Consider the following 19,696-nt stretch of genomic DNA (forward strand, 5'->3'; position numbering starts at 1 on the left):
CAGCTGAGGAAGAGCACCCCCAGGCCGGGGAGAGACCATCCCATGCTAAGTGCCCCAGGACGGAGAAAAAGCCCTCAAGGGGGCCTCCCTGGTGGCGCAAGGGGTTAGGCACCGCACTATGAAGCAATCCGCAGCCTCTGCAACACGAGATCCATCCCCCACCGGCCAGGGAGCAACCTACATGGCGCAGCAGTCCTCTCCTGACTCGCCCACTGCTCCCCTCAGCAGAGTATTTCAGTAGATCCGCCTGTTCTGTTCCCCACTCTCTCTCTGGTGGATCCTCTCACCCCCCCCATCTCTGGCCTGCACCCCAGCTCTTGTCTGCATAAATAAATAAATCTTTTTTTTTAAAGCCCTCAAGGAAAAGGCCCCCTCAGCCATGCTGACAATGACCCCCGGAGAGTCCCCCGCAGGACTGAGCTGAGGTCGAGGGCCAGGGCAGCCCCTCCCCAACATGGCTGGGGTGAGCGGCCCCAGGAAAATGCCTCCCCTGGGTGAGGCCAGCCCTGAGCAAGCGGGTGCACGGAGCTCAGGCAGCGCAACACACCGTCAACGGGTGCACCGCGGGGAGAGACCCTACCGGGGCAGAGACACGGCGCCGGGGAAGAGAACCCTCCCCAGGGTGCTGTTCAAAGTTACTAATAGATTTTGGCATGAATAAATGTTGAAATTCAACCATCTATTAAAAAATGATCATGTCGGGCCTCCCCGGGGGCGCAGCGGTGGAGCGCTGGGCTGCGAGGGGCCGGTTCGTTCCCCGGCCGCCGGCGAGGGGCCAACAACAACAACAAAAATAAATAAATAAAAAATAAATACCCTGGGACTTATTTTAAAAAAAAAAATCATGTTTCTCTGCCCTTTTTTGTCAATGTGGTGCATTGCATTGATGTTCAAATTTCAAAGCAATCTCGCATTCCTGAAAGGGACGGCACAAAGTCAGAAGGAGCGCCCTCCTCGCCTGCTTGAGACAGCCCGGGAGCAACTCACAAAATGGTAGTGGAGTCGCGCCTCGCCGGTGGAATGAGCTAGAACAGAGCTCTCTGGGACTCGCTGGAAACGCGCCCTCTAGGGAGCGGAGCGATGCGCACGGGGAGGTGTCTCTGCAGAGCTGGGATGTGCTCCTGGGAGGGGCTCCGGGAAGCCGCAGCCTCCCTGGCCTGCAGCAGGCCGCGGAGCACTGGACGAGCCGGCCGGGCGTGGAGCCTGCGCGGGGCAGCCTGGCATGCCGCAGGAGCCCGCCGTGGCCGCAACCCAGCACCAGGAGGCCAGACTTGCCCCTTTCGTGCGCTCTAGCGCCCTCCGCAGACACATTTCTAGAACAACTACCACAATAAAAAAATATTTAAAGGCCTGAACATTATCACAGAGGAGAAACAGGGTGAAATTGGAGCTGACAGGCAATATAACCGGTACACTTTATTCACAGATTAAAAGAGGAAAATAATAACATCATCCCAAAACAACAACTATTCCTGATGAGCTATTTAGAAGCATTTGTTAAGAAGAGTGTCCTCTGGGACACATGATCGGTAGGGGAAACCTGAGAAGTATTCCCAGAAAACTCAAAGCTCCAACAGGCTGCCCACTGTCCTCCCTCGCTGTTCTCCCCACACTGCAGGAATTCCTACCTTGCACCTTCAGAGGATGAACAGGGCTATTCCCGCAGAGCCAGCTCTCAGAGGACGTCGTTATTGACAAGCCCGGAGAACCGTCCTTCGCAGGCAGTCATCAGACAAGTTATCTAGTGACAGTTGTTTGGGACTACCGATTGCTGGGACCTCCAGCCAGTGTCTCCCTCTCCTTGGCTGATGACTTGCTGCTGTTCAGAGCAACTGGCCACGAGAAGTCACTGGCTTCAAGGCTACCAGGGACCTGAGGATCAGGGCCGGATATTTCTGGTGAAAACATCCCAAATCTCCTTGTTGCTATGGTTATCCAGCCATTCTTTCTACTGCGATCCAGCCATTCTTTCTTGAATCAACACTCTTCAGCTTGTTGCAAGCATTTCGGTAATCCCCAGACTGCTGAAAACCTTGGACATGCCTTGCCAGTGTCCTCACTGGTTTTCTCGGGAGTGGGTTTCCCTGGTTCTTCCTGTATCCACCCACAATGTCTCTTCCCTTATGCCACCGTTTCCATTGAGAATTAGTCCAGTGAACCAGACTGGAAGTTAACCTGTTCCTGGTTTTGTTCTGAAAGAAGGGAATAAGGCAGGGTGTGCATATTGTGAACAGCTACCTCTAACCCAGGCCTCACCTGCTGCTTCTCAAGCCAACTGATCTCAGTGTAAGCCACCTGAGGCTACCTGGGAAATTCAGAGAGCATATTCGTGTTTTATTTTGTAAAACACTTTGCTGAAAGTCAATGGCTTAAAACCAATTATCCCAAATGGTTTAAAACAACCCCCATTTGCTATTTATTTTTTTTTTTTAAATTCTCTCGTTCTGTTTAATTTTTTTTTTATTTTTTTTAAATATTAAATTTTATTTTTATATTCCCCCATACAATTGCAAACGCCCCATTCTGACCCCAATCCTTCCCCTCCCGCCCCCACCCCCAAAAAGTGTCTCTGGTTCATAGTTTTTTGTTGATTTTGATTTTCACTTTCTTATATTCATTTTCCTGGTCCCTTATTTAAGTTTTCTAGATTCCTGCTATGAGTGAGACCATCCGGTATTTTTCTTTTTCTTTTTGGCTTATTTCGCTGAGCATGATCCCTTCCAGTGCCATCCATGTTGCTGCAAATTGCATGTGTTTATCTTTTTTGAATGCTGAGTAATATTCCATGGTATATATGTACCACATCTTCTTGATCCAGTCATCTATTTTTGGGCATTTGGGTTGTTCATTTGCTATTTATTATTGCAAGTTCTGTAGCTCACAATTCTGGATGTTTTTTTTTTTTTTTGGTTTTTTTTTTTTTTTTTTGTTGTTGTTTTTGCACTGAGGAACTGGAGTGTAGGCCAGAGGTGCAGGGGGCGTGAGCGGATTCACCAAAAACAGAGTAGGGAGCAGAACAGGCGGATTGACTGAAATACACTGCTGAGGGGAGCAGCCGGAGGGACAGGAGAGGCCTGCTGTGCCCTGTGGGTTAGCTCCCTGGCTAGGGATCGAACTCAGGCTGTAGTGGTGATAGTGCTGAGACTTAAACCCTAGGCCACCAGAGAGGCACAAGTCTGGATGGTTTTGATGTGATTCTCTGCTTTGGGTCTACGGGTTGAAATCAGGATTTTAGCTACCCTGTGTTCTCATCTGGAAGATGGAATATGGAATGTGCTTCTAATTCATTGTGGGGTAGAGGTAGACTGTGGCACTGAAGTCCTTGATTTTCTGCTGGCTGTTAGCTAGGGCTCATTCACCCTTTCCAGGCCACTAGCAGGAACTTTTCATGGGGACCTCTCCATTTTTGAGCCAGCAACCACGTAGCACCAGGTGCTCCCATTAATGCCGATACATGAGTGTTACCAGAACCCAGCCACCTCAGCGGTGGGAGCCGCAAGAGCAGTGTTTTTCTTTCATCCTGTTGCCCTACCACAAGTCTGTTGTGGCTGTTGCTCCTGAGAGCCCTTTTATGTAACAGTGCACTTTCTGGTATAGACTAATCAGGTGTGAGCTATGAGCTGATTGGTGCTAAATGGTACAATCAGCCACAGGATTGAAAAATGGTCCAATCAAACTTGTGGGTGGGGCACCCTGAAAGAGGATATAAGCCAGGGTCAGCAGTAGCTGAGATTCAAAGATGGTTCCAGCCTCTGAAGGAAGAAGAAAGAATGGGAAGTCTCCCTTCCTGGCTTCCAAAGAACAAAAGCATCCAGCAGCCAACTTCTGAGGAGAGAAGAAAAGCCAAAGACCAGAGGACCAGTCTCTGATGTTTCCTGAAAGGAGCACCAAAGGCCTGGGCCTGGTGTCTGAAAGAGCTGTTTGTTGTTGGTGTAGCCCAAATGACTCACAGAGAGCTGTTGACACTTGGCGTCTCTGACACCACCTCTGAGGGACCAGTGATGAACATCACTACTGGCCAGTGCTGTCCAGCACTCCTGGTGACCGGTGGAGACTGTCATTGACACTATCTGGGTGAGATAGCTGGCCACATGTGGGCACAGTGAGCTCTTTATTTCCCATTTGTAAAATAAACCCCATGGTTGTTGTTCCTGGAGCCTGAGGTCTCTTGCAATTGTGCACGTGGGTGAGAACCCACAGACAGCGACCTCTCCTCTCATAGGGCACTGTCCTTTGTTAGGCTATAGCCCATAGGCCCCTATTGTGTGGGTATTGTATTGCTATAGCCCTTGGTTTTGGTTTTTGTCTTTTGGGGCTTTTTGGCAGCTTTCTTGTCTCAGAGCCCAGGCAGGTGGGTGGCTGTTCCATCCTTCCATCTGGCCTCCTGCCCTGTTGCCTCTGACCACCCGTTTCATGAGGACGAAATGATCCTAACCTTAGTGACATCTGCAACATCACTTTTGTCCTGTAATTTAATGAGTGACACCACACAACAATGGACTTGGAACCATCTTAGAATTCTTCCAAGAAACAGAGAGAGAGAGGATAATGGAGCAGGAAGGAATTTGGGGCTACTTCCTCATGAAAAGGACTGTGACCTCAGCACCTGCTGATTCTCACGTTGGATAGAATATTGTCATTTGATAATGGGGCACCTCTGTGCATTCCCACCGCTGTACTTGAAGAGTCAGAAAACACCGAGGGTGGGATGTGCAGCTCATGTGGCATGGGGAATTGGTGCCCCGTGGCCACGTGTTCAGGCTCGACCAAGGCACTTGGTAAGCCAAGTGCTTCTCAATGGACCAGTGTTTTCAGTGTTTCTGGGGTGGGATTGATCCCTACTGCTTCAGAGTACCCATCTCTGCCATTCTAGCAATATCACTCAATTCCGTGAATGGTGTTTGGAAGTTTCAGTCCTTAGGTTAACATTTTAATCTGTTTAACACATTTTTTCCTGAAAGGAAGGAAGGCCTTCACAAGAAAGACAAAACTAGAAATGTCTCTAGTATTAAGGAACTTGTGAAAATCAATAAAATGATTTATTTTATATTTGCAAAGCCCAAATTTTTGTACATGTAAATTTTTGCAAATTAATACAAACATAACAATAGTGCTCCATATAAACCTTTGTATAAACATTAAAGGAAATATATACATGATTTTTTTTCTTTTGGTGCTTCCAAAGCACAGAGGGTACAAGTCCACCTGAAGACTTTCTGTCATCACACACAAGAATAAATGTCAGGGGTGGGGGTGACCTTAGGTTGCACTTGTAATGTCTCTAGACAAAATAGAAGAGTTGGAGGTAGATCGTTTGGTCCCCTCCCACAGAGAAATAAGTTACCCCAATAGCAGCTTTCTTACTCTTTGATTCAGACTATCCTGAATATTGCATGGTTTAAAAGGCACAACTAGGAACTTTTGAAACTTTGTTCAGCACATGCAAGATGACCGACTGAATTCTGTAGACCTCTTTTTTCTGCAGGACATAGTCAGCACCACCCGTGCCCTGGAAATGCCCAGAACAGCAAAGTTCAAAGAGTGCACCCTTATCACCTGTGGTAGGGACAGCAGTATTCACTGAATTCAACCTGCTGAATTAATAACATCACCATCACCTTCCTCGACTGGGAAAAGAAACAACAAAACAATAATTGATACTTTCAAAGAAAACTTCTAGGGCAAAAGCCCAGATTTTACTGCCAGAGAATCATAAAATCAAAAACTCCACAGCTTTCTTGTGGTCTCTGGAAGGCAAGTCCCGGGACTGAAACGTTCCAGGAAGCTTCAACAACATTCCACTCCATCCTATAGCACAGACAACTTGTCTTTTTTCTCCTTGTTCTTTATGTTAGCATGATGATCTGCTGTTGATGTGATTAACATTGTTGGGAAGATAGTGGGAATCTATTTTTTCTAGTAGCTTCTCAAGATACTGAATTAAGACTCGTCTTTTAAACCTAAAAATAAAGAGATATTATTAACTAAAAGACACTTAAAACACTTAGGATGTGCAAAGCACCATGTGGGGTATGAAGTGGAACTGACATTTACATGGAAATAAAAATGTGTCCTCTGGAAAGACAGAGCTTGGCAAATACAATACTAACCAAGGACTCTAGCCCACCTCAGGCTGGTGAGCCTAGAAGGCGCCATAGATTTGCATGGATGGGGCCTCCCTGGTGGCGCAAGGGGTTAAGCACCGCACTATGAAGCAATCTGCAGCCTCTGCAGCACGAGTTCAATCCCCGGCCAGGGAGCAACCCACATGGCACAGCAGACATCTCCTGGCTTGCCCTCTGCTCCCCTCAGCAGTGTATTTCAGTCAGTCTGCCTGTTCTGCTTCCCACTCTGTCTCTGGTGAATCCTCTCACCCCCCGCATGTCTGGCCTGTACCCCAGCTCTTGTATGCATAAATAAATAAACCTTTTTAAAAAAGATTTGCATGGATGAATTTGACTCAGAGCATATCAGCCAAAATGCCTCTGGAGACAGCCTTAACCAGGAGGGAAGGCCAGGGTGTGAGAAAACCAAGGCTAAGCCTATTCCTCCCCATGCCCTGCTTTGGCCCACTGCTATAAGCTTCTCTTCACACCCACCTTGCAGCTTCCTTGATGGTAAATTCAACAAACTGTTTCTTGACTGCAAGAGGTCCTTGCACTCCTTCAAGCAAAATGAAAATTCTTTCATACTCTGGAGATATGAAAACAAAACTTCAGAATTTTCAAAAATAATGAATGGGAAATAAAATTCACTCTTCACACATGCTTGGGAATCATTCCTCATGGGTGGAAAGCTAGACATAGTTTGTATTTTAAATACTCAAATCAAGATATCCACACATACATACTAAGGAAATGCTTTAAGCACTAACTTAATGTGGTAGGTTAAATAATGGACCCCAAAGTTATCCTGGCCCCAATCTCTGAAACCCATGAATATGTTATCTTCTATGGCAAAACAAACTTTATTTTGCAGATGTAATTAAGTCATATTAAGTCATAGATCTTCAGATGGCAAGTTATCCAACTTTATGCTTGTAGGCTCCATGTAATCACAAATATTCCTGGTCTTGTCATAAGGAGGCAATAGAGTTAGGGTCGGAGAGAAAAGATGGTAAGGATGGGAGCAGAGGTTAGAGAGGAGAAAAGTTGCTAACATTATTGGTTTGGCAGTTGAGGAAGAGGCCATGAGTTAAGGAATGCAGGCAGCCTCTAGAAGCCGGAAAAGCCTGGAAAACAGATTCTTCACAGAATCTCCAGAAGTGATGCTGCCCTGCTAACACCTTCATTTTAGCTGACTGAAAAGAATTTCAGAATTCTGACTTCCACAAATGTAAGATAAAAATTTGTGTTGTTTTAAGTCATGAAATCTGTGGTAACTTGTTACAGCAAAAGGCAACTTACAGTAAGTAGGAGACAAGGAGAGAAACTTGTACTAAGTCTTCTTAGTTAATGCAAGAGGAATTACTTTAAGTGAAAACCCACTACATCCCAAAATATGCCACAGGAGACAGCTTGAATCTATTCTCAACTGCAGAATGAGAGGATAGGTATTCTTTCACTACTTACTTCGTCCAAATTTTCGAACTTCCTTCATTAACTGATGTTTTATATCAGCATTGATTCCTTGTGCCATAGCAGGAGTTATTTGCAACGTATTTGGCACAGTTCTCAAAGCAGATGTTGCCGAGACTTTCCGTTCATCCGCAGAGACACTAGAGTTTTTGGTTCCTCCTCCAAGTGTACTACTACCAGGTTTGTGAATCAGGCCATCTTTCCTGAGATTAGCGAAGTCGTCAGGCAGGAAATCCAGTTGGTTGGGTGCAATACCATCTCCTGCCATATTCACGGGCTCTGGTGCAGCAGGTTTTGACAAAAAGACATCAGGTGGGATTTGACCATTTTCCATCTTCTCTTCATGGACTTCATGAGTGACAGTAACATCTGGAAACCAAATTGAGAAGCTGAGCTGCCAGGTAGGTGCATGACAGCAGCCCCGCAGGTAGACCCTGGTGCTCACCAGCTTTGAAAAAATTACTTCATAAAGCAAAGGGGATGTGGTAGATGAAGTCTGAGACCCTCAAATCGAGCCCAGGAAAGAGAATACAACCCTTTCTGCTCTTCATGGCACTATGAATACATGTGGAAACCAAGGAAGACAAACAGCTCACAAAGATTCTTAGATTTCCTGACTCGGGGTTTCGTAGCCGCTGGTTGTGCTTTACAAGCTGGAAAGCAGCAAGTCCCACTGGGTGTCATGATTTCCGTAATTTACTTATAAAATGTCATGCTTCACTGAGCTTGATGCAGAGTTGATGGCCCCCCTCAACCTCGTTCTCTACCTCAACAACTCTGAGCAAACAGAGCTAGCCATTAGGTTTGAAGGTTCCATAGGCATTCCACCACCGAAGATCCCTGTCAGCATATGATTATCCTCACCCCTCTTCTCTGTCTCAGGATCTCTTTTCACTGCAAGTCTCACAACTCTACTCCTCTTACTCATCCTCCTCTGTGCCAGGAGCTGGGGGTCGGCAGTGAAGAAGACAAACAAGAGCAAACCCTACCCTTACAGAACTTCCATTCTCATGGGGAGGTCAGGCAGCAAGGGCACAACCTGCTAAGCAAGTAGTCTGAATTGTCCTAGGAAAGCAGTGAGTGGTGAGGTGATAGAGAGCAGGAGGGGGAGGCTCCATGGAGCTCATGGTCAGGTGGGGCCCTCCGAGGAGGTGTCCTGTAGGCAGAGTCTACAGGAGGAGAAAGAGCTGGCCCTGTGCACATGGAGATCCAGGCTGCAGTCAGGGCAAGGGAGGGCCCACAGGAAGGGACAAGCAGGGACCATAAAGGATAGAGGCAGGCAGAACAGAAGGGAGACCCAGAGGAGACCCGCTAGCACAGGGTGGCAGGCCCAGGTCGCAGAGCACTTGCAGACTGTGGCTGGGAGTTGGGATTGGGTTATGACTGCACAGGAGGGCTTGAGGGGCTATCGGGATGGACACGGTAGGATCGGATCTCTGTGTCCACATGATCACTCTGGCTGCAGGCAGAAAACGGTTAGGCAGAAGCAAGAATAGGAAGCTGTTATAGTAGTTTGGTAAGAAATGACGGCACCATGGTGGAAAACAGGAATTATATTGATTGTCAAATTGTCTGGACTTGCTGCTAAGAGATTGAAGTGTGAGAAGAAAAACAGATACATTAAGGTGACTCAAGTTTTTTCCCCTGAAGCACTGGGTAAATAACAGTGCCAGGAGTGTGCAGGAGCTGGTGCACAACTGCTTGCTGGAGTGGATTGTGTCAATTTTTCCTGTCTCAAGTTCAACAACCTCATGCTGATAGCTTGGCATTGATAATGTTGACATGATTTCCACTGTGGGAATCTGCAAATACTACAATCCAGGGCTTCTCCATCTCCCCACCCCCATACGCATTAACAGCAGGCTGTTTCCAGCAGATAAAGCTGGTGTCAGCGGCACAGGGCAAAGCTGCAAGTAGAGCTTTCTGGAGAGGGGGAGGTCAGAAGGTCAGATGCAACATATGAAACCTATTGAGTTTTATATGTCTACTAGACACCTAAGCTGAGATACCATGTCACAGTTAAATTTGAGTCTCACATTTGGAGCACACTGTAGTCTAAAGGTATAAATATCCAAACTGTTGAAATGGAAACCTTATTTAAAGTCCCAAGAGCACCTGGAATTACGTAAGGTATGCAGTGAAAAGGAAAGGGTTCAGGACTGAACTGTGGGGTCCTACGCTCTTTAGAGTGGAAAGGAGTGGAGAAATCAGGCAAAGAGCATGAAAAGGAGCCCTTATTAAAGGGAAATGCACGAGTTTGTGCTGTCTGGAAACCCAAGAAAGTTTCCATGGAAGAGGGAGTAGACCACTGTGCCAAATGATGCAATGAAGCAAGGCAGCATGCAGCACACTGGGGCCTGGATGAGACCTGTTTCAGTGGATGGAGGAGGCAGAGGTGGGCTACACTGGGCTAAGGCATGAACAGGAGGTAAGGACATAGGCAGCAAGCACACACTCATCCTCTGACTGAGCCATTTCCCCCTATTGCTTTATCCTTCTGATTCTCAAAGCAACTCTAAAGGATTGTGTTTCATTGTGGCCTGACTGGCAAAGCAACATGCTCATATCTCTCCATTTCTTCATCTTGTATTAATGACTATGCAAGGATGGATCTTTATGTGGATCCATGTGTGGTTCTCCTATAGACTGAGATCCTTGAAAAAAAGGTTTATTGTACCTACCACATTGATGATTTAATAATAGTTTACTTAATGAGAAAAGCTAAAGATAAGAGAAATAAATCAAAGGAAAATAAAACTGTTTAGTGTCTTAGTCCTCAAGGAGCCATAAGGCAATCATAGCCACTACTCTATACCTGTATGTACAAGGGTGGGTTTTATGAGTGTTGGATAAGATGGGAACCACAAGCCTGAGAGTGGTCCCTGTCTGCCCACATGGTTAGTTACAGTAGGTGGTGTTTGTGCTTTCCTCAACAGCAGGGACATACTCCGCCTTCTCTTAGATGACACAGGACTGCTGGGTTCTCCAGGACGTTTGATTTTATTTTGTGGCCCTGCTACAAACTCATCCGCTTCATCAATCATCATTCCCTAGAAAACATCAATGAACATAATTCATTAAAGACAAAAATCTAACTATGACAAAATTGCAAGCTTGCCTCATATGCAAATACCATCAAGCATTACTATGTCATCACCAATACGGGTCTTCACCATGGACCAAATTTTCACCATGTCCCACACAGTCTCTGTTTTCGGAGAGCACAACTCAATTTTAATCCAGCCTAAGTGGAACAAGGAGGAAACTAAAATGCAAGATGTTGTTCAAGGTCAAACATTGTATACAATTATTATTAATCAGAATGCTTCAGGAATGAGCAACTCTCATCAACCAAAATGGGAATACAGTTTTCACCTGCAATCTGAAAAGAAAGCACTCCTTTGAAACTTTTGTAAAGTGAAATGGCCTAAAGTGATGAAGCAATTACCATTCACTTATATGGAAGAAAATTTTGAGCATTTTAGCCTCAAAAAAATAACCTACCAAATAACGTGTACAACCTAAAATAACACTAACATACAGTAAAAGCAGGAATGACATGATAAATACAAGCCTGTAAAAACTAGTTCCTAGGAAAGGCCCTTGGAAGGGCTACTGTCTCTATTCACTGTTCAGGGTACCTGTTGCCTCTACATTGGCTGTTGCAAAACTCATGCTGAAGACTGTTTTCACTTTTGTCACAAAATCAGAAATCTTTGTGTTTCTTTGTTACTGAAAAAAGGTACCAATTTAGGTCTTCTATAAAAGTAAAGTGGTGCATAACACGAACTTTTGAAAAGCAGGGGATACAAGTACCTGTTTTCACTAAAGCAAAGAAATTCAAAGCGGATTTCTGATTTTACAACAAAGGGTGAAAAGTGAAAAATAGCATTCAGTGTTGGTTTTGCAGCAGCTGATCTAGTGAAACCATGCACCCGTACAATGAGTGGTACCACCAAGATCCTTCCCTGGAAACTACTTTATACAGGCTGTGTATTTAACCACACCTTCCTACTTTTACTATATGTTAGTGTGGTTTTAGGTTTTATGTGTTATTTGGTATGATTTGGTAGATTATTTTGGGGTCTGAGAATGATTTTCCATATAAATTAATGGGTAATTGCTTCTTTGCTTTAGACCATTTCAGCTCACAAAAGGTTTCACAGAAAAGGTTTCACAGGAGGGCTCTACTTTTGAATAGGAAGGGAAATCTGTAGTAATGTTAGTGATTTGTAAAAGCAAGGTGTCTTAATACAAACTTTTGAAAATCAAGGGGTAACTGTAAACCCAGTTACCTTTCAGAGTAGGTACAAACCACTTTGTATCAACTCTTGGTAAGGGAAAAAAACCACTTTAGTTGTCCATTTGTATTTAAACTCACCATTAAGAAATATGTGATTATCATGGTATAGAATGCTTCATGTATATGGAAAATGTAATTCCCCCAATGGCAAACTCACAGCGATGCAAATATGCTCACCTTGGTGGACAGAAATAAGGGGGCTTTTCATTCTTGGGGTAGATAAAAGATCAGAGTCAGTAGTATAGATTAGTTAAAGCTGTTCTCATTCAAGGATAACCAAAAAATATGAGCCCTCATTATTTGAATAAAATCATGATAAATGCCTTTTCCAAAGCACTTGCTTTTTCTCAAAAACTTAACAATACAGAATGGGGAAAATTTAATTATTGAGCATTTTGTGACATGTCAGGTAATGTTCTAAACAACATACATATACTAAGTCAATATTCTACAGGGCTCTATTAGGTGTGATTATTATTCTCAGTGCTATAAATGAGGAAGCCAAAATACAAAAAAAGATGGAGAAAAATTCAAATTAATTAAGGATTGGGCAGAGATAGAATACTAGAATACTCAGTCTAGTTTTATTACAGAACAAATTACTATATGGTCTGCACCTTAAGACCAATGAGCTCCTCTAAAAGTAAAAGTAATCCTTACTTATCTTTGTGCTTAAGCGGTCAAATCAGTATATCACACACACACCTCACATTTAGATATTTAGATCTCTAGTAGGACAATCCATATAAAACAATATCACATTCAAGAGGAATATTCATCACTAGATAGCGCACTAGATATCTGAATAACAGAAACAGGAAATAAATGGTGATATCAATGTTAAAGAAATTAATGTAGGGGGTAAGAATAAATACAGACTGAAATTGCAAAGATGTGGGATTTTTTAAATATTTTATTTTATATAATTCTGACATCATTTTTCATTTTTGCACAATGTATGCATTTTCATTTTGGTTATATTTCCCATACAATTGCACCCCCCCTTATTTTGACCCTAGTCCTTCTTCTTCCTGCCCCATCCCCCCCAGATGTGGGATTTTTATTAGCTGTGCCACTCGGGGTGAGATATCTGACTATTATACTGGATGGTCTCACTCATAGCAGGAATTTAGAAGGGACCAGGAAAAAGACTAATTATAATAAAGTAAAAATCAAAATCAACAAGCAACTATAAACCAGAGACACACTACTGGGGGGGGCGGGGAGAGGAAGGATTAGGGTCAAAATAAGGGGGGTGCAATTGTATGGGGAATATAACCAACATGAAAATGCATACATTGCGCAAAAATGAAAAATGATGTCAGAATTATATAAAATAAAATATTTAAAATAAAAAAAGATATCTGACTATTGAGAGGTTTGATTTCCTCTTTTAAGTGAAACAGTAATGTTCACCTTGCAGAATGGTTGCAAGCATTAAATGTGATCACTTAAAATGTGAGCTATGGGGGGGCCACCCTGGTGGTGCAAGGGTTAAGACGCAACCTATGAAGGTGTCCACAGCTACTACAGCGCAAGTTTCATTGCCAGCCAGCCAGGGAGCAACACACATGGTGCAGCAGACCTCTCCTGACTCGCCCGCTGCTCCCCTCAGCAGTGTACTTTGGTCAGTTTGCCTGTTCTGTTCCCTACTCTGTCTCTGGTGAATCCTCTCACCGCCCCCCATCCTACACACACACCTCTGGTCTGTACCCCAACTCTTGTATGCATAAATAAATAAATCTTTTTGTTAAAAAGTGAGCTGTGGGGCCTCCCTGGTGGTGCAAGGGGTTAAGATGCAACCCATGAAGCTGTCCGCAGCCACGGCAGCACAAGTTTGATCCCCAGCCAGGGAGCAACCCACAAGGAGCAGCAGACCTCTCCTGTCTCGCCTGCTGCTCCCCTCAGCAGTGTATTTCAGTCAATCTGCCTGTTCTGTTCTGCACTCTGTCTCCGGTGAATCCTCTCACACCCCACACCTCTCCCTGTACCTCAGTTCTTGTATGCATAAATAAATTAATCTTTTTAAAAAATAAAATATGAGCTATGATTAGGTATTCAATAAATGTCAGTTATTATTTTGTTCAACCAACACACTCTTGCATCAGGAGGCTACCACTTTCCATTCACAAACAGCCCTAGAGTTTTATTTTATCTTTTAAATAAACAGGAGAACCTTTGAATTATAGTCATCTCTTCCAGAAGAAAATAATTATAGCAAAATCATCACAATGTAGACAGACATAGAAAAAGGTATCCTACCTTCTTATCTTGTTTAAATGGATTGCCAAAAGTATGCAGCCTTTTTGGTTGATCTGGATCAATTTCTCGAAGCGGAGAAGCCAACGTCTTTAGATATTCCTGGTAGTTACCCATTTGTGCTACTGGAACACTGTGAAGGGAATCTGGAAAGAAACAGATGCTACGTTGCTGAAGCGCATGATCCTTTTGAAAGGACATGATCACAGACTGCTTTAGTGATGTGTATTTTGGCATCTGAGAGCATCTAAAATCTCAAATCTAGCATTCTAGGATCTGAAATGATCTCTTTGTTCCATTCATCACTCAGTTCACCATCACTGCTGCCTACAAACTCAAAGTACCAGGCTAAGAACAACCGCCTTACCTTTCAAAGCAAGCCTAAGGTTCTTACCATCCAGAGAACCTTGGTTAGTGGGCCTTACTCACCCTCTTGAGATTTTGATTCAATCTACAGGTTCTCTTCCCTAAAAAGTCACCCCCCCACCCCTTCAAAACTTAACGCATAATTTCAGAAGTTGAACAGGATAAAATTTTCTAATTTTAATGGACAACTGATTGTTCTTAAAGTCATCAACATGGAATAAAGGGGAATCGTAAACCACCACCAATTATCCTAGATACTTTCAGTTTCATTCCTTGAGTGTAAATGAGGAAATACTGAATGAATTCATTGGGTGAATGGTACAATGTCAGGGCATCAATTTCCAAAATCCAAAATCTGAAAGACCTAGTTTCTGTACTTTCCTATTCCCTATTCCTGAGTAAACTATTAAAATGCTTACTCTTAGTTTCCATATTCATAGGGCATCAAAATAATAAGTAGTTCATGGGGTGGTTTTGAGGCTCAAAAGAGCTAAACATGGGGAGTGTAATACGTCCTGATTAACGCATGCTTCCCTTTAAGCCCAAGAACAATAAACTTGTACTTGGGTACATCTAGAGAGTCCCCAAAAATCAGTATTCTGAACATTAAAGTATCACAAAAATAACCTACTCATTATGTAATAAACACCTTCATATAAGTCAGGCTTGACATTTTCCTAATCAACAAAAAGTAATTCTTTGTTCATTTACCTTCATCTTGTCCCACAATAAATTTGTGTGTTTTCAGCAAATTGGATCTCATTCTTGTTAACTGGTCTAAGAGACTTCGGCGTGGAATATCATAAGCATTTCTATATGTCTGCGGATTGAAATTCTGCTTTAAAGGAAACAAATAATTTCAGTTACTCCCGAGGCTTTCCTCTCCGTGTTCACGCTCACCCCCTCAGCATCGACGTGACGAGCGTGGTATTCGACATAACCGAGGGCCTGGGGTTTCCCCAGTGGGAAATCTGCCCTCGCTGGCTCTGCCCTGAGTTCTAATCCAGGCCCGGGCGGGAAAGCCACTGGGAAGATGGTTTTCCAGCGACCCGGGCAACCCCGAGGCCCGAGACCGACACCTGCGGCAGCCCCGCGGCCGCGACTGGGAGCCCGGCCGGGGTCCCGCCCCGCCGCAGCCCGCCCCGCGAGGACCGCGGCCCAAGGGCCTCCCAAGGCGTTGCGGGGAGGGATCGGCGGCCGCCTCGCCTCGCCTCGCCTCCCCTCGGAGCCGGCGCCTCCTTCCCGGCCGGCCGCGCGCGGCCGAGCAAGGCCCGGGGCTGGGGCGCTGGGGCCGGCGGGGTCTGCCCGACGTGCGCCTCCCGGCAGGGACAGCGCCGAACCCGAGGCCCCGCTGGGCGGGCCGGCCTTTCTCCCGGCCACCCCGCCGTCTGGGGCGCTTCACCCACCACCCTGCCCGGGGATGCCCCCTCAGCCACGCCCGGCCCTCCTCTCCCGGGGACAGGGTCCCCAGGACGGCCCAAGGCCCTCCCTGCCTCCTGCGGCCACTTCTCCCCTTAATCTTGGGCATTATTCCCCCAAACATAGTTTGTATATTTAATTCCTTATTGGTATCTGATGGCAGAACAATTCCTGAATCGGTCCATTAATAACTCTAAGTCCAAAACATGATGGTAATTATTTAAAAACTAAAGTCCTATGGAAGACATAAACGTATCAGTCAAGTTTAAACAAATACAAACTATTTATGTCACAATTTACCTTGTTTAAAAGCCCTACTTGGAAGCCAGCAAATTCTTTGGTATTCAATTCTGTCAGCCTCGATGGAGTTTCCCCTATGATTTCTTTCAATAATTTTCTAAAATTTTTATTGTGAGTTAAGGACATGCCACCTCCAGAATGATTTTTCACTTTGATTCCAATTTCCTGGGGAGGTTTCTTCCCCACTGATGCTAGTATTCGTTCTGACTCTAGTTTGGTCTAAAATGAAAGTACATAGTATGTTATGGAAAGATCTAAATTATCACTGCCATTTTTCTACTTAAGAAAAATAACACTTTAAGAACCCCACAGAACAATTTTCAATTTCAAATCACAGAAAAATAGGTAACTAAACATTTTCCTGTGTTTCTTTGTACTACCACAGCAAACAGACAGAGGGGGCTAGAAAGATAAATTACAATATAATTTCTCTTTTGTCTAGTGTCAAAATTATGATTGAATCATATCAGAATGGAAATCATGAATAATTACATTCATAGACATTTAAAGAAATATTTTGGTACTGCAAAATTTAGTCTAATTCAACATTTTCATTTAGGTCCCTCACATAGTGGTTTTAAGACTGTGTTTATAAATGTAAACTAGAGCTAAAATTCAGATTACATTGATTGGCATTATATCTGAAAAAATTAAGCTGCTAATCTCTAATACTGGATCATCCAAAAAAGTCTTAGAGGTAATGTTAAATTCAACAAATATTACTGAGTATATCATTTACAACATGTACTCAGTATATATAATTTTTACAATTACAAAATCCTTTTAATAGACAATATTATATCATACTGATAAATATTGCTTCAGAGTGTGTTGTAGCAATGTATTGGGCATATTTTGTGATTTACATACATCTGAGCTGGTTCGAGGAACACTGGTGACATAGAATTATTAAATTAGTAATTAAATTAGTAATTAGAGCTATTATAAATTAGTAATGATCTTTTCTTTTTTGTCTAAAAGATGGAATTCCATCAGTAAGCCCAAAGCAATTTTGAATTTCTTATGGTTTTTTCAGAGGCATTAATTAATCTTCCTTAATATTGGAATTAATTGTTTATTATTTTAAGTAAGGCATGAAGTAAGGAATAAGAGCAAATGAAGAGGAAGTTTCCTTAAATGGTCTGAATGCTCGTTTATAAAACTATACAAGTAATGTGTCCCCGAAGGTCGCCGAACTTGCATGTGTTTCAACTCTGTTCACTATTCTTCCTTGTGGCCATAACCTGCTGACACAGCCTTAAAGGCCTATGGTAAACATCAAATAAAAAGAAAATCAATAGGTCAACCAATAAATAAATAACCAAAACAAAACATTAACAACAACAACAAAAATCTATTAGCAGAGAGGCAAAGAGGTAAGGGGACATTTGGTAGATCAGAAATACAGGTTTGCCTTTACTTTCTTTTGCATTTATGAGCACACTGGACTGGTAGGAGTTGGTAAACTCCGGAGAATGTTTAAGTTTTTGCCAGTTCCTAGCAAGGTGTGTCAGCATTCCAGAACCATCATTTTGGTTCTGTCTTATAAAGGCCAACTTCATAAGCAACTTGAAGTACAGTCACTGCAAATGCTACTACTGTCCCCTGCCTGGGGATGCACTTGTGCATAAGAAGAAAATAAAAGTGTTGCATTAATTTGTCATGTCACATAACACATCTGTATAGCAGTAAAGGTCTAACTTAGCAGTTCTCAAACATTTCCATCCTGCAAGAATGGGCTAGGTAGAGGTGAGAAGTATGATAAGTAGGGGTGAGTGGAGGATGAGGTACTAATAGAGAGGGGCAGGCAAGGGACAAGGTGAATAATGGTGAATGAGGTGGCAGGGGAGAAACAGATGGTGGACAAGAAGAGGGGAGATTGGACTCCGCTCTTCAGGTCCCCTGGGGCCTACCACCCTCCAGTTTGAGGAACACTGGCCCCATCTCCCCCTCTCCAAGAAAAAGCAGATGGATATTTTTGCCTAAAAACTAATTTCAGGCAATTCATTTAATCACACCACACCTCAGTGTGCTGATCTAAAAAGGGGGGATGCTCTAGCCCAATGTGATTTGCAGAGAAACTAGGTTGAGGATAGACACAATGTGACCCATGAGATAATTCTATCAAGCCTCTGCCCCTCTTAGGCCACAAAATATCAACCGGCTTGTGGGTAGAACAAGCTGGCAAGCGAAAGAAGAAATGGCACAGCATCCAATGATACTGACAGACCCTTAACTGCAGTTGAATGGTGAAGCTAGAAGCCATAGAGAATCACATTACTACTAATCCATAAAGTGGAGAAATATAGACACATTTAATTTGAAAAGTTACAATTACACTACAGAATAAGGAAATGCACTTCTGAGGGCAAAGGATTTTTGTTTGTTTGTTTTTACCAATACTACCTGTTGGCTGAGTTTTTTAAGGTAAGAGATAACACTGTAACTAAGTCCACAATCTAAATTATCTGATATCAGATTTGGAGCTCCCATCATCCTTAGTGCTTTCTTTAATGGCTATAAGGAAACAAAATACACAACAGTAAGAATAGAATAAATCTTAAAATACTCAAAGTTCAGTTATAAGGGGCAAAGGGACATGATTCATTTCTTAGAAGTCAAGGTGCTGCACATAAAACCAAACATGGAACATTCAAAAGTGGCAATGAAAACAGCAGAGAAGCAAGAAGCAGAAAGTAAAAAAATCAGAAGAGAGTGGGATAAGAAGAGCAAGTAACAGCAAATTCAAACAGGTCAATTGCTTTCAGTCTTAATTCTCAAGTCATAAAAATCATTTCACTTTGCATTTTGTTGTACACCCCATTCCTGCCCTGGTAAATACGAGCACATCCCAGTTTCTCCTCCCAGTGACTAATGGTACCATTGAAAGCTCTGCCTTTTCACCTCTAGAAACTTGGTTTAAAGTTTGCCACATCCACCTCTGAAATAATTTGGATAATCTTGATTTAGTTTTTGTGGCCAGTTCAAAATCATCATGGATACTTTCCTCAAATTGTAAAAATGAAAATGAGGCCAAGTAATTTTTGACTCTCTTTGAATTCCACCACCAACAGGGTCCCCACTTCATACTGTGTCCGGGACACTTTTTTTTTTACAGGCATGAAGTAAACAGAAATGTCCTCAGATTTTTTTTTCCAGAGGGAAATTCCCATATTCACAATTTCTAGAGTTAAAAAGGGAAACTAATATAAAACACGAATCCAGACCTATTTTTCTTATCCCCCAATTATAATTTCATGAGGTTAGTTTTAATAAGAGAAAAATAGAAATGTGTTTTAATGCAAATAACCATGGCAGTTAAAGGAAATAAAAGAAACAGTTTTCTTATGTACTGCCAGGATATCTCCAAGCTCTTACACATAATCTGGGAAGACAATGACGACACAAATATTTATAAATTAATACATAACTATCTTATTTCAGGGGTAAAGTTTTTGGTTCATTGACATTT

General features: G+C 43.2%; 1 protein-coding gene across 5 annotated transcripts in view; it reads right to left on the reverse strand.

The window, feature by feature from the left end:
• Nucleotides 1–5,013: 5,013 nt before the first annotated feature.
• Nucleotides 5,014–19,696, reverse strand: part of SAGE1 (sarcoma antigen 1) — a 54,519-nt gene continuing 39,836 nt past the window's right edge. The window contains exons 11-18 of one of the 5 annotated variants that reach the window (XM_037511890.2): nucleotides 18,631–18,741; nucleotides 16,225–16,443; nucleotides 15,217–15,340; nucleotides 14,143–14,285; nucleotides 10,525–10,627; nucleotides 7,572–7,946; nucleotides 6,600–6,693; nucleotides 5,027–5,960 (exon numbers count right to left, since the gene is read on the reverse strand). In XM_037511890.2, the coding sequence (XP_037367787.1) occupies nucleotides 5,852–5,960; nucleotides 6,600–6,693; nucleotides 7,572–7,946; nucleotides 10,525–10,627; nucleotides 14,143–14,285; nucleotides 15,217–15,340; nucleotides 16,225–16,443; nucleotides 18,631–18,741 (1,278 nt within the window). In that variant the 3' untranslated portion in view covers nucleotides 5,027–5,851. Of the gene's footprint in view, nucleotides 5,961–6,599; nucleotides 6,694–7,571; nucleotides 7,947–10,524; nucleotides 10,628–14,142; nucleotides 14,286–15,216; nucleotides 15,344–16,224; nucleotides 16,444–18,630; nucleotides 18,742–19,696 lie in introns of all 5 variants that reach the window. The other 4 variants (XM_037511887.2, XM_037511889.2, XM_037511891.2 and 1 more) reach the window with 4 other exon arrangements.

Source organism: Talpa occidentalis, unplaced genomic scaffold (assembly GCF_014898055.3).
Source record: "Talpa occidentalis isolate TD23 unplaced genomic scaffold, MPIMG_talOcc4v2.1 talOcc4.15, whole genome shotgun sequence".
NCBI lineage: Eukaryota > Metazoa > Chordata > Mammalia > Eulipotyphla > Talpidae > Talpa > Talpa occidentalis.